We start from the raw sequence: 14,076 nt of genomic DNA on the forward strand, positions 1-14,076 counted from the left end.
CTGAGTCAGCTGCCAAGCCGATGTCTCCCGAAGAAACGTCGAACTTCCAACATCGGATTCACGGACGAAAGCCATCACCTGTCTTCGCAAGCCACCCCAGGTTCCCCTCATTTACCACCTCCCCCGCCGCCATGATGTCCCAGTCTCTCAGAGCTTCTGTAAGTTCATACCGATTCTCTTTCTATTCGCTCACTTGTCTCCTAAGTGGAGGATGTTGACCCTTCCATAGCGCTCTCTCTTCGCCCGCGTCTCTCGGCAACAGGTTTCTTCGGCTTCTCGCCGCACTTTCCTGACTTCCGCTGTTCGTCAGGGTATGTGACCCCTATCTTTGACTAGCCATTTCGATCCGGTGAAACGACGGACGAGATACCATCGCCATCCCTCACAAGCCAAAATCTGACACTGTAATAGCCGACCCCGTTCAGGACCTCTACCTTCGTGAACTCCGTGCTTTCAAGCCCACTCCCGTCAAGCCCGGTGACGCCGAAGCTCACGTCCAGAAGTTCAGCGTTCCCGCTGCCCCCAAGTCCCCCGAGGAGGCCAACCTTGCCAATGAATTGAAGTCCTACGAGACCCAGGAAGTTGAGGTTGAGGGCCAGGCCGCCGCTGGTGAGGCTGCCCCCGCTGAGGAGAGCTGGTTCGAGGAGGATGAGGAGGCTCCCGCCGCCCACTAGGTTTATTGTTTCTATGACAAGGTCTGGGAAAATCGGGGCCTAAGGGCAATGGGATGAGAACAGAATATGCTTCCTGTTGTTGAGTCCTGAGTGAACTTTGTAAATTAAACCTACTTGGAGCATATGAATTTTTCCTTTTCTTAATCGACCGGCATTGTCCTATTTTCCGCATTTATCAATATTATCTTTGACGTTCTGTGTCTTTTGTAACCCTTTTTCTAACTTTGTTTTGGATGAGATGAACCGGTGTAAATGTTGGCCTTAGAATACTAGGCCGCCCGTGGGACCGGGGTATTGTTACTTGCAGGTATCCAACTGCAACTTCAAAAGTTTGACTGATAACGCACTGCGAATCGTCGTGTTGAACACGCAATGGCGACTACGAACAGGAATTGAATCAGGTAGATGCTGATACAGCCTGCAATGATGAACTAATTGCGCAACTCATGAAAAGTCCACCAGCCATAAAGGGCCATACCTGACAGTATAGCACATGACCGTGGATTATAGCTCAGTCAAACTCGAGCTTCTTGCCTATTAATTCTATATATAAAATTTACCTTTACCATACAGGGGACACAAGCCGAGCACACCGGGGAAACAACGATCGATAACGTGTCCGACGTTCGGAAAGAAAAACAAGATATCGCCATTGAGTTACAAACCTACTTCGTTGAGTGTGGAGCGTCCTGCGTTAGGGACACTTTCTGCCTAGATGGAGAAGGGAGATATGACAGCTCCATATCGCATCACGTCAGACCGCCAGAGTCTCCATTGCCCTTCCCCAGCCTTCTCTGTGCGTCTTTTTTAAGTGTCTGAATCGATCCGCTGGACAGGTGTATCCGTAACCACTGCCCAGAACACGATAACGGTGACTCGTTAGTCTATCCTCCAAATGGATGGGCTAAGATTGCGTGCACACTGCATAGTCGATCAATGGAAAGTGGGACTAGTTGATATCGAGGCCACACTTCCCTGTCCTTCGACTATCTACGGGGTCCGAGAAAAAGATTTCCGGAGTAAAGGATGACGGCGCCGCCGAGAGATCGTCAGATTCCCATATGCTGTTGGTCGGACAATGACATAAAGAATGACACTCGTCTGGGAGACATCCGAAGGTTGCCCAACTGTGATTAGTTGTACAACATTCCAGGAGGAATCCTAAGCGATTTGCCACTAGGCTGTTCAGAATCCTTTTATCCTTCAATAGTTCTTCCTTCATTGACTTTAGTGGCTCTGTTTAAGATTTGGCAGCTATACATGAGTAGATTTATGGGAACAAAGTGTACCTAATCTGCTGTTTCTTTTAAGTAAGTATACATGTGCTCATTGTATACTACATGCATGTACAGTCATGTACCTACAAGAATGATAGCTCAGAAAGCCGAAATTTAAGCGACAGAAGAAGATACTCGGTAAGGCAAAGACGGTGTCCATTACCATAATACTTTTATTAAATTGAATAATGGGGTTGTCACTTCATTAATCTCCTCCCCCCTTTTTTCGTTTACCTTGTGTATAACAATGATGCTAAGTGGGATTCGCACCCTGCTAACTCAAGAAAAGGGGGCCTTGACATTTCAAGTGCATACATAATCGGAAAAGAGGCTGTCCTCGTCCGATTTCTTTGCCTTTCCATTGAAGAGTCGCTTTGTCGTAAAATTCCAAGAGAAGGCTGACGGACCAACTCAATTGTTACCTGCAGGTCTTCGCTGGACGTGCATGCAAGCGCAAATGGATGGGATATGTCGAATCTCAGTGGTATTGTATTCAGTAACATACCTCAGGTACAGTTCAGTACAGTACAGTATCTACCAGTACTACCTACATACCTCTAGCTGCCCAGGCCATACGGGAGATTGAAAGAAACCTGCCAATTATTTTCAAATGATGTTACCGCTGAATTGTTTTCTTAGATACTAGCATGAGAGTCAGATCTCATTCATCCACTCATAATCGTGTGTTTTGTTCTGTTAGTGGTATCTATATATATGGATAGTAAGCTGGACTATTCAATGATTTACCTCCAGCCTTGCAGATGGGGCTTAGACCATCATCCATGGCACGACTAGTAAACACAATCGTGATGGAAAATTAAACCGAGAGTCAAAGAGCGAAGAACAAAGGTCAGAAAGTCAAAAAAACAGGGCAAAAAAGGTTAAAAATAAAGGAAAAAAAGGGCACTGCCAGTTTTAAACGAGATTCAGTCAATAAGATTTGATTTGGTTATTAGTGAAACCGTGGGTCGGGTCGCTCAGATTCCGAGTACTGAAAAAATACCCAACCTGGAAGGAGTATGAGAGGACGAGGTTTGTCCTGAACGATACCTGTCCGTACATTTCTGTACATACCTACGTGGATGCATACGTACTCGGACATGTATGTATGATGGACAACAGCAACTCAAAATATCAAATATAAAATCAAATCAACAAGAGAGAGAGATGGACGAAGGAGCGAGATTCTGTGAAAGAGAAGTGTCCAGAGATATTACCTCATATTCGCACGAAACTCGGACCCTGGATTCGAACGGTACGGGAGGTGGAAACTAAACTAGACAGTAAGTATTAAATGGTTCCATTAGTATTCCAAAAAATCCCCATTAAATCTTTCCCTGCGGCTCCCTATCTCCTCCGCTCCCCGTCGGTTTGTTTGCCTCCCTTCCTTTCTCTCTCTCTTCTTCTTCTTGACCTTGTCCTTTACCTTTCCAATCAGAAATTCAAGAAAAAGAAGAGGAGAATCGACAAGCGTGGCCAAACCCTGTCATTCGTTTTCATACCACCCAAAAAAGACCGTAACACCCCTCCCCCAATCAATTCTCCGCTCTTCTCCAACTCTACTTTCGGAAATTCTACCGTCCGTCGATCAACCGCCCGCGCTCTTCTCCATTCGTTGCAATATCGACTAACGAGGGACCCTAGTCGGATATACTGTGAACCCATACTACTCTATAATCTGGATCTCCAGCGAAATTGTCAACTTCAACCCCTTTGCGGAACTTGCGCATCATTTGTTGAACCTGATCACTTGCAATAGTACTTCTGCCTACTCGCCGACTTGTACATTTACTGCACTGCGATCCTGTTGCGACAACACCGCCATATTCGATGCAATTCATGGGCGCCCTCTCGTACATGCTCTGATACCCTTCGACGTGGGCCTATAGTATATGGAGGAGCTGGTCTCCCTCGCTAACAGCAATTACGATCCGCTCCCGGTTGGGGGAGATGTGCATCTTTCCAGGACTCTCCCTTGTCTTGGACCTATAGTCACCATTGGTTACTTTTGACCATGTCTCCTCTTTCTCTCGAGACACCAAACAATCATCGAGATGGTGAACATGTCTTGCTGCCCCACTCCGCCAGTTATAACCACCTTCCCGACCTCGTCGCTTCGGAATCCGCGTCTCCCACTCTCCGGAGGACTTTCTCAGACCTGACCTACCCGAAGGATTCCACATCCCTGTCCAAGGAGGATGTCGCAGCGGGCAAAGACATCCTAAGGCGAACCTCACTCCGGAACAAGGACAAATCGACCATTACGGTCTCTCGATTTAGTGTTTCTACCGAAGATGTGACCGATCCTGCCAGCACGGAGCTCTCCGGAGCTCCCGCGAAAGCCCCAGAGACGACGAAAGTCCCGGAAACAAGGGCTCCAGAGCCTGTGGCGCGCCCCTCTAAAGCCCGCTCCATGTCCGGAAGATTGGTCAACCTCGCCCGCAAACCGTGGAAGTCAAGCTCTCCTAGTAGATCTCCCTCTCCGCCCGCTAAGGGCTCGAGGGGGCGGACATTGCGTGCGGAGGAGCAATCCCTGTCAAGCTCGCCAGCGTCGCAATCCAAGGGTCTCACTCCGCTGGACACAGTAACAGAGTCCGATCCCGCTGTCCCTACGCGCAGGCGAACAATCCTGAACAAACGACCTCGGCTGCCGATGGTAGCGGTTGTAACACAAAGCCAAGCGGATAGTCCCACGACCCCCAATAGTAACACTCCGTCACCTTTCACGCTAACGGCTAAGAACTCGTTGGAAAAGCTTACATCGTCGCTCAATGTGACAACTCCGGTCCTTCCCCCAATGCCCAAGACAGCGGTTGCTTCTGCCGGCATAGACTTCGCGCGCAAGAAGGATGAACTCTGGGGTGTTTTTCGTGGCCTTGAGGCTGATTTTCAAAAGTGAGTGTTGGTGGGATGCTGGTCAAGTGGAAACTCGCGCAGATCCAGGCGACTAACTATTTCAGATTTCAATCTAAGTCCAGTGCTTTGAAGGCCAACGTCATCCGCTCTTCACTTCTACCTTTCCTCAATCGTAATCATTCTCACCCGTCTTTTAAGTCATTGAGGCCGGAAGACCTGGATCGTCGAGTTAATATCCTCAACAAGTGGTGGATAGGATTGTTGGAGATGCTCAATGGGAAACATAATCAATCGATATCCGGCACTGACAGGCCGGTGTATCTAGAAGCTGTTGTCGGGATCATGACTCGGCCTGAATGGAGGATCCCCTTTCCATCGCCGCCATCTGATGGGAATTCACCGAAGCCTCTACAGCATGCTTCAACCTCGATCTCGGAAAGTTCGGAGGGCTCGTCTGGAAGTTCAGATTTTCTCGTCGAATCGATTCATCACAACATAAGGAACATTTTCACGCAAAATTTGCTATCTCAAATGGCTTTCGTGGTAGAGCGGATGTCCATGAGACACGCTCCGGCTAGCTTGGTGGCCTTTTGCGGAAAAGCTTGTGCCTACGCGTTTTTCTTTTGCCCTGGAGTGGCAGACATTCTTGTTCGGCTGTGGAACACGCCGCCTAATATCTTCCGACGGGTTCTCACCCAGTCGAATGTAGATGGCAGTGGCAATGCGCGCGCATTCACACAGGACCTGGCCCTAAACTTCCCGGCGGCTCTTCGCTCGTTATCCTTCCATGGCCACACGCCATTAGTTCGCTATCTCCGCCGAAAGCCCGATGTTCCTTTAAGCACGGCTCAGATTCGGTGGCAGAGCCCTTGGGTTTCACGGTGGGGTGGCCGTGATAGCGACTTGTTTTTTGTATTTGTTAAATATATACACATCCTGTACGCTGATGCGTTGCCTGCAGAAATCGATAAAGACAAGCGTGTCTTGGCGCCAGGCTTATTGCCAATACACGCACAACTTCTTGTCGTTCTGGAGGACACACTTTATAAACAGTCAGTCCCCCAGGCGCCTACAAACTCACACACTGCTGCCGCAATCACATTCGACGATTTCATCGAAGGCGCTGATGCTTCGGTCTCGGCTCTTCCTTTGGGAGCTGCGAATAGCCATCGATCGATGGCCGAAAACCGTCTAATCATATTGTTACGCGACTTTCTCTCTGAATCTTCCGTTGAGCCAAACCATGCCCGTCTGTTATATGCCGAGTCTTTTGCTATGGTTATGAAAACTGCCGCTGGAAAGACCTCGCTGTTCGATCATAATGCCTGCTTTTTACTTTGTGACTTCGTTGAAGAAGTCATTCCCATAATAACACGATATTCCCAGCCGGTCAAGTCGGACTTGTTTGACTGGAAATTCTGGCTCGAAGTTTGCGATCGGATGATGCAAAGCCATAACTCTCTCACTGAGGTTCGTGTGTTTTCCTTTCTCTTCTGTATTTGGAGCACATGGACCGCTTCGGAAGAGAGGAAGGCAGACCTCTGCCTAGGGTTCCTTTTGAAAGAGTCGTTATTTTACCATTACTTCTGTCACTGGAGTCCTATGGTTCGTGCCTACTTTCATCGTCTTCTTTGTTGGAGATTGGGTAGATTTAACGGAGACCCGTCACCACTCGACTCGTAAGTGTATAAGCTCTCAGGAATATAGATGTGAGAAGAGAACAATACTAACTAAACTGCTATAGAACAATCTATGAAGTGCTTGGGAGCCGATTACAAAGTCTTTGGGAATATTACCTGACATTTCAAGCAAAAGCTGAAAAGGAACTTACGGTACCGCTATCTTCAGCGCCCTGTACGCCAGCACCCGGGCGCAGAATCATCATCATCCGGTGTGACAACCATTTCACTCCACCTAGTCTTTTTGTCTCATTCGACCGCGTCATCCCTGCGGCACCCTCCGAGCAAAGCGCAGCCTCTATAAGTGGCAGCTCCGCAAAAACAGAGTCTACATCTGATACGCAGCCGCCTAAAAAGAGATGGAATCTCTTGAAAGCCATGTTCGGTAGCTCTTCCTCGAAATCCAATGGCGAGGCATCGCCTGCAAGTAGCTCGGAGGAGTCATTAGACATAAATGGGTCTGATAGCGCTGCATCTGCCGACAAACGCATGGATGAGATTTCCCGGTCAAATAATAGTTCTGGAGAACTCTCCCGACCCAAGACAGCACACCAGCCTTACTCCTTCAAGTTCTCATTGGAGTGGATGGACCGGCCCCAATGGCCCAGCAAAAACAAGCGCCTCTTCACTCCCTGTCTGCCTGTGGCAGCCCAGCTACACCTGCAGCTTCGTAGATCTGCGGACGCAGACGACGAATCTGAGATAGATTCCGAGGAAGAAGCTGGGAGCGATGACGCCCGAGAGGGCTCACCATCAGCCAAGGAGACAGAGACCTCAAAGAACACCAACACCGGCTCGGAATCCGGGAAGGGTTCCAGTAAACCAGCCCCGGAGCCGGCAATAAGCCACCCACTTGTTGCGAGCAAGTACGTGGGCCGCGCACTTGCCGAATGGGCCCAAATTGTCTCGGAATGCGACAGTTTCTTCGCCCGGCGACGCGACGAGGGCGTACCCTGCGATCGAATGGTCGAAACCCCAACGCTGGGCGTTGAAAGCTTCAGAAAATGAGCCGGTGCAGCAGGGCTGCCGTAATAGCGATGCTGGCAAAGAGATCCGCGCAATATGTAAATATGCCGTGTCTCTGTCTTTCCCGCCGCTGATTCTTTCGAAAAACGTTTTGCTTTTCCAGGTGCTGTCTTTTTCAACGAGAGCGTGGTGTTCGGCTGTCTGGGTGATGGGAGCTGTTGTATACCAACACTGCCTATGTAATATATCTATGAGATATCGGGTTCTTTTTTTTTTTTTTTTTTTTTTTTTTTTGTATATAGTAGCGGGCCCCTTTTAGAATTTATAATCATGGAATAAAAGAGGAATCATATATCAAAGTTTGAACCTTGTGCCTTATTCCTGTTTAGGCCTCGGTCAAAATCCCTAATAAGATATGTTGGACTAGGGCGCTGTAATAGGTTGCTGCCCAGCATCTCCTAAGAGGCATTGGTTCTTATATCAGGAACACTTGGATGGTGTTGCGGGCAATTGAACATTTATTGATCCTGGACCCACTACTCCTATGCTCCGAGTCAGGGAAAAGCCTGACCTTTCGCCAGTAAATAAACACCAGATGGGATAGTTGTACGGTCACCCATCAGACCAGAAAGATACATACAGTAAGATAATAACAAAGGGAGAAGTTATGCAGGGATGGGTGGATATATAGTGCGGAAAGGAGCAAAATGCCTACCGGACGTACCACTAGACCAAACAAAAGACCGTTTGATGAAGGTCAGTAGAGAGATGGCGGATGATACAATGGCTCCTAGAGCTACATTTCTCCACAAAGGCTAACAAACAAGCAAGACAGGAACACAGGTAGACATATACAGAAGGCGCTGAAACAAGCGGGAGGAGATCTAGGCAGTGTTTAGATGCGATAGAGATTTAGTGGACGTTCGTATCGAATGATGAGGTAAGGATATCGGAAATTGAGATGTGTTGATAAAACGAAGGTAGAAAGAGTAGGCAAGCTGCAAGGTTCAGCCATGCAGGAGTTTATCACCTGCAGTGCGCAGGATGTCGGAAACCCGGTCAACCCATTCCTGGGTCAGGGTCCAATTGCGCGAATCGATGCTGTCTCGAATGGCAGGGAAAAATGTCGCATCATATCCGGACCATAGCTCAGGCGCGAAAAGGACATGTTTGAACTGCGTACGATTAGGCACCTGGTGATAAATGGTTAGCTTACATCTGTTAATCCAAACTTCAAGTTAAGAACTCCTTACGCCGCCATCTATCCTATCATCCAACAGATGAGTATCGAAACGAGCCATTCGAGCATTATGATCCATCCGTTGAGCCGCAATCACATTGTTTTCGAAACCCCCAGTGCCCAACACTGTGTCGTGCCAAACACGGGCCCACTGCTGGAACTGCGCTGCATCATCCTTGACCTTAGCGGCAGCATCATATAAAGGCTTAAAAGTAACAGTGACCTCACGGTTGCTCTTGCCACTGGAAGCGTCATGGGCAATCGGGACGTTCTGGGACTTGGCATATTTTTCCAGATCGATAACGTATGAAGCAATGTGATCGGCATACACTTCCAAATCAAAGGGTAAGACTGGAGTATCAGCAAATTGAAGAATGAGCAATCCCCAGAACTGAGCCAGAATTTTGTGATACTGGAAACCGGGGTCTCCGAACCGTACCATCCAGTCCCAGTTCTCATAGCAACTGTGATAGGGATATGGCTCCCCAACAAATCCGAAGTCCACACTGGAGGTTCCAGCAATATCTTGGAATGCCACATAATCACTTCCGGCGCCGAGGGGACCGAGCTTCTTCTGTTTCTTTTCCCAAATTTCTTTCAGAGTTTCGTTGGCTACCGGGTCCGATATGCGTCCAAGAATCTGCGTCACAACACGTTCAAAAAGCGGGCATCCCGAAGCTTCAAACTCGTTACCGCTAACGCCAACATCAACGTTCATGTAAGCATAGGCGTTGTCACGAAGTGCCTCCAATTCCTTCTCCACATGTTCTGTGGACCCAATCAGGTTATATTCTTCTGCATCCCAGCTGACAAATTCAATAGTGCGGAGCGGACGCCAGCCAAAGGTACGGAGCTCGCCAAAGACTCGCACAACCTCGAGGAAAACAGCGGTGCCACTGCCCGGGTCCGCGCTTCCCAAACACCATGAATCTCGGTGATTTCCAACAATGATCTTCTTCTCCGGTTGTTCCAAACCGATGATTCTCCCGAGAACGTTGTAAATAGGCTGCCTTTCCTCCTCGTCTTGTAAGTTCATGAGGTTGACTTTGGGGGACGTTCCGTCTCCGGTCCACCATTGGTCTACATTGGGAACACCACCGACCCATTTGGCAGGCACCTGAGAACCATGGCCCTTGATAACCTGCAAGAGCCTCTGAGCATCGCGCCAGGCGATGGGTAAGCTAGGGATGCTGGTCAATCCTTGGCTTTCCTCTGGTTTAAGTCTTTTCTTTTCATCCGGTGTGGATGCAAAACCTGGGGAGAGAACATCTCCCACCACCCATGACATCAAGCTTACGCCGCCTCTCTGGACACCATCTTCCGGCATAAAGCGTCCATCCGGATAGGCTGGTCCTCGAACAAAGCCATCTTCAGAGGGATCAGAGTAGATGATGCATCCCACCGCGCCGGCCAGTTCAGCAGCTTTGATCTTCAAAGCTCGATCTGACTCGGACCCGTAATACCTCACGAGTGCTATAGAGCCTTCTACAGTGACTCCTTGATCAGCGAGGTACCGGAAGTCTTCCCGAGAACCGTAATTGGCGTAAACAATAGGGCCAGTGACATTTCCTGTTTTGGAATGCCCATGGAACACAGGCGTTTCCTCGTTCGTTTCTTCGAGTGTAGCCTCCCAGAAGAGATCAGGAGGGTCGACAATAGCGACTCTTCTCCCGTCATCTCTGGGGTAATTCAAGTACACTTGGAACTCCTCCATTTCAATATCATCCAGGCCTGCGATTTTAAACTCCTGCTTCACCCATTCCGCCAGCGCATAACTTCCTTCGGTACCAGCCATATGAGTAAAGTTGGTGACTCTCTTCAAATTCTCCGCAATATTCGTTTCATTAACGTGGCCCTGGACGAAATTCTCCACGGATGCCGCACTATAAGACTGGCCCATGATAAATCGCGAGTTCATATTGAAAAGATCCGACACGAAGAAGATGTAGACGACCAAAACCACTAAGAATAGCCCAAATAAGCGCAACATGATCATGCATCCGTGTGTTCTCATGTTTGTACGAGCGCCATTAAGATCAATGGTAAAGCGGAAACTCGGCAGAAATCGGCGTATAGGAAGATGAATGGCAGATAGGGATCGCGTCAAACTACTGATTCGCTTCGAAAATCGAGAACGTAATAATCGAGAGCGTTGGGACGATTGTTGATCGCCGTCCTCCACGTCCATCTCATGTAATTCCCGTTGCAACTCTTCAAGTGAGCCCCTTTCCGAGTCGGCGCCCGTGGAGTCGAGACCATCCAGGCTATCTCGGACAGATTCGACCGTAGGAGGCTGGTATCCATGAGGCCTGGGCCTGGCACTTTCGCGGGCAGTGACATCGTCGACATTGTGAAGTAGACCTTGCCTCTCGGATTCGTCGTTCGCTTCGGGGCCGAGGTTGGATCGGGAGGAGCTCGGGCGGGCACCAACGGCTTCTTCGTAGGAGGGAATAGGGAGGGCTTCGTATTCGAACTTACTGTCGTTGCCCATGGTGGAAGATCTGGGGCTCCGGGGAGCCGTGCGAGTTGGACCGAGTCACAGATACCGGACTAAGCGGGATCATGATCTGGATGAAAAAGGAGTGATAGCCGCAAACATGCTCCCAGATCGGAGTGAAGGCAGGAAGGACTGGAAGAAAAAACAGTTTAGGAGAAAGGGAATAAAGAAAAGAAGGGGTAAAGGGACCGTAGAGGGGTAGCGGTCCGCGAAAAGGAGAGGTCTCTAACAGGTCGATATTTAATTAGTAAATGATAGATAGAGTCGAAGGAAGTCTGAGGCGTCGTCGTTGTCCTTTCCCCAGAATGCAGTCGAAAAGCGTGGCGCAGGCGAAACGAGAACTAAGACCCACGCTCGGCACTCCGATCCTAAGCAGGCAGAAGGGTTTTTTTCTTCTTTGCCCTGAGTCTTTATTGTACCAGACATACATCGTCCGGAATGACCGTGGAGCTTCAGACCCCTTGCAGGCTCCATGGATGCAGATAAGAATCTTTAATCAATTCAACTACTTTGAATGAGTGACGAGCGAAGAGCGCGATAGAAAAGCAGATTCACCTGACCATGACCGTTGATCGTTCTAGATTACTATTACCATACCGTACATACCGCTATATTTATGCCTCAAGTATATCAGACGCCAACGTTTCTCATTCATTGAATACCCTAATTCTATATCATTTTCGTTCTCCTATTTATATATGACACTGGCCTCCTCTAAACATCCAGTATGCCACAAGAAACACATTATACCAGCACTCACAATCGTTGGATGCTAGATTTGGACCCCGAACTTAGGGTTAAAAAACTGCCCTAGGAGGGATCGTCCATGGGTGAACTAATGTACGGCATTACGTTGGTACGTCCCATCTAAGTATTCATGAATTTCGATCTCTATATTTTCTGTCAAAGGACTTGACCCACTGTTAGGTGGGTCGAATCATTTGTACATCCAATGTCCATATCGGTTGTCCAATATATGGCGGGCACTCTTTCCGGTTAAATCTCAGATTCTCTTCGTATATTTAAATCCTACCCTTCATTTAAAATTGAACAAGACTCGCCTGCTATATCATGTGAACTGTCCAGTTCACATTGCGATATACGTATTGTACCATAATGGCCAATATCAACCCTTTTCGGTCCAGGCGACTAGCTTATCGAGCCGTTGAAGATACACCAGAAGACGATGATTTCATTCACTCCATCCAGTCTGACCCCCTATCGTACGCGACTTCAAACTCGACACTGTTGAAACCTCAAACGAAGCGTGATACATTAAATGGCTACAAGAAACATCTCATGGAGGATGCACTTTTAGCAGTTATCATTTTACTACCAACCCAGAATGTCCATGATCAGCCTGGTACGGCCGGCCCTCCCCAGGAAATCTGGACGTCGATCGGGATTATTGCTCTCAAAAAGGATGAGCCGGGTCACGGCCATCATCGCAAAAGTTCTATCAGCATCGATATTGCCAAGCCCTATCAGAATCATGGCTACGGAAGCGAAGCGATTGAATGGGTGGTAGATTGGGGGTTTCGGAAAGCTGGCTTGCACCGCATCGCAGTTGAAGCTTTCTCTTATAACCCGGGCGCAACGCGCCTCTATGAGCGCTTGGGATTTCAATTCGAGGGACGCCAAAGAGAGGCTATCTGGTACGATGGAGATTGGCATGATCTGTTAATCTTCGGTATGCTGGACCGAGAATGGAAAACACAGCAACAGAAGAAGTCGAAGAAAGGGTCGAGTGAACAATTTTGATTTCACGGCCTGAGGAAGAACATCTCCAACGTTACTAAGCAATAAGCTAGAAGGTTCTTAATGGGCCTATTGATCCGAGGAAACGACTGTGCTTAACTTAATATCGTGAGCTTCAGTGTCAGCCTGGTGCTGTCTTTGTACTCTTCGAATGGATACCATACTGCATCCAGAATTCCTGGATACTCAATCTACGGTTAGAAGGAGTATACCTGACCTCTCAATCCAAGAGATCGGTGCAAAATAGTATAGGACTACCCTGCATGTCGGTTGTTTGAAATCAATGGAGATCAACGTTTACTTCGAAGCAAAGGTCTTTATCTGGAAGCCTGAAAAAGTAAGTAGTACGAGGACTACGCCTTTTTCATCGCTCTTTATGTGTTACCAACTCCGGTCTGCTTTACAGACACTGGCTCGTGAATTCGTTTAGCCGCCAGGAAATTGCTTCGACTGATAGTTGATTATAGTGTCATAGACAAGTGGATGCAAGACATAGCTACTTGACGAGCTTTCCCAGAGAGGCTGTATTTTGTCGGTTAGGGGCCATGGTAGTCTTGACAACTCATAGCGGCAGCCCAAGTACATACCTCCGCGGGTAGTTTGTGTGCAGAGGTGATTCAGCTCTGTCTTAGATATTGCCGTAGTAGCATTGGCTAACGTTGGGGTTGGGGTAGCACCGGCTGTGGAACTGTACAACTTTACAACTGCCAAATTTTTCTCCAGTGTTGCCTTCAACAATCTCCAAGATTTCCATTAGCTACTTTTACACCTGGTAGCATCCTGAACCAAAATAGGAAAAGACAAATAAGCAGAAGAAAGTAGCAGGGAAAAGTCAAACTTGTGGCAATAACAGATATAATTATGGCGGCTAAGATATAGTAAATGACAGAATATCAAGGGCTACCTAGTGCTAGAAGCCCTAGCATGGTAGTTTCGGTCATCACGCCCACCAAATACCGCGCAGGTTCGACTGAAGGGCCCACTGACCAAACCGAGATGCAGGGAAACCGGTCTAAGAACTCTTCCGCCGGCCAAGCCGGATCACATTATCTCTGGACCCGACGGAAAGAAATCATGTATGTGAATGTTCGGAGCCTAACTGAAACACGCGAAACCTGGTGGACCCGTC

The 14,076-nt window shown here is 48.3% G+C and overlaps 4 protein-coding genes across 4 annotated transcripts; 3 read left to right on the forward strand and 1 right to left on the reverse strand.

The window, feature by feature from the left end:
* Positions 1 to 20: 20 nt before the first annotated feature.
* On the forward strand, positions 21 to 934 carry F9C07_2277740 (putative mitochondrial F1F0 ATP synthase subunit Atp14; the record flags this gene model as incomplete). The annotated part of the gene is made up of 3 exons (XM_041289894.2): positions 21 to 158; positions 230 to 311; positions 412 to 934. 3 exons carry the CDS (start codon positions 21 to 23, stop codon positions 672 to 674), a joined length of 483 nt encoding a protein of 160 aa, XP_041143037.2. The 3' UTR covers positions 675 to 934.
* Positions 935 to 7,778, forward strand: F9C07_2130077 (uncharacterized protein). The gene is made up of 3 exons (XM_041289895.2): positions 935 to 4,846; positions 4,912 to 6,486; positions 6,552 to 7,778. Exons 1-3 carry the CDS (start codon positions 3,966 to 3,968, stop codon positions 7,492 to 7,494), a joined length of 3,399 nt encoding a protein of 1,132 aa, XP_041143038.1. The 5' UTR covers positions 935 to 3,965; the 3' UTR covers positions 7,495 to 7,778.
* A 681-nt stretch (positions 7,779 to 8,459) lies between these two features.
* Positions 8,460 to 11,183, reverse strand: F9C07_2226047 (transferrin receptor; the record flags this gene model as incomplete). The annotated part of the gene is made up of 2 exons (XM_041289904.1): positions 8,460 to 8,645; positions 8,706 to 11,183. 2 exons carry the CDS (start codon positions 11,181 to 11,183, stop codon positions 8,460 to 8,462), a joined length of 2,664 nt encoding a protein of 887 aa, XP_041143039.1.
* Positions 11,184 to 12,015: 832 nt separating this feature from the next.
* Positions 12,016 to 12,950, forward strand: F9C07_2579 (putative GNAT family acetyltransferase; the record flags this gene model as incomplete). The annotated part of the gene is made up of 2 exons (XM_041284804.2): positions 12,016 to 12,045; positions 12,276 to 12,950. The coding sequence occupies 2 exons, from the start codon at positions 12,016 to 12,018 to the stop codon at positions 12,948 to 12,950; spliced, it is 705 nt and encodes a 234-aa protein (XP_041143040.2).
* Positions 12,951 to 14,076: the final 1,126 nt, after the last annotated feature.

Source organism: Aspergillus flavus, chromosome 2, assembly GCF_009017415.1.
Source record: "Aspergillus flavus chromosome 2, complete sequence".
Classification (NCBI taxonomy): Eukaryota; Fungi; Ascomycota; class Eurotiomycetes; order Eurotiales; family Aspergillaceae; genus Aspergillus; species Aspergillus flavus.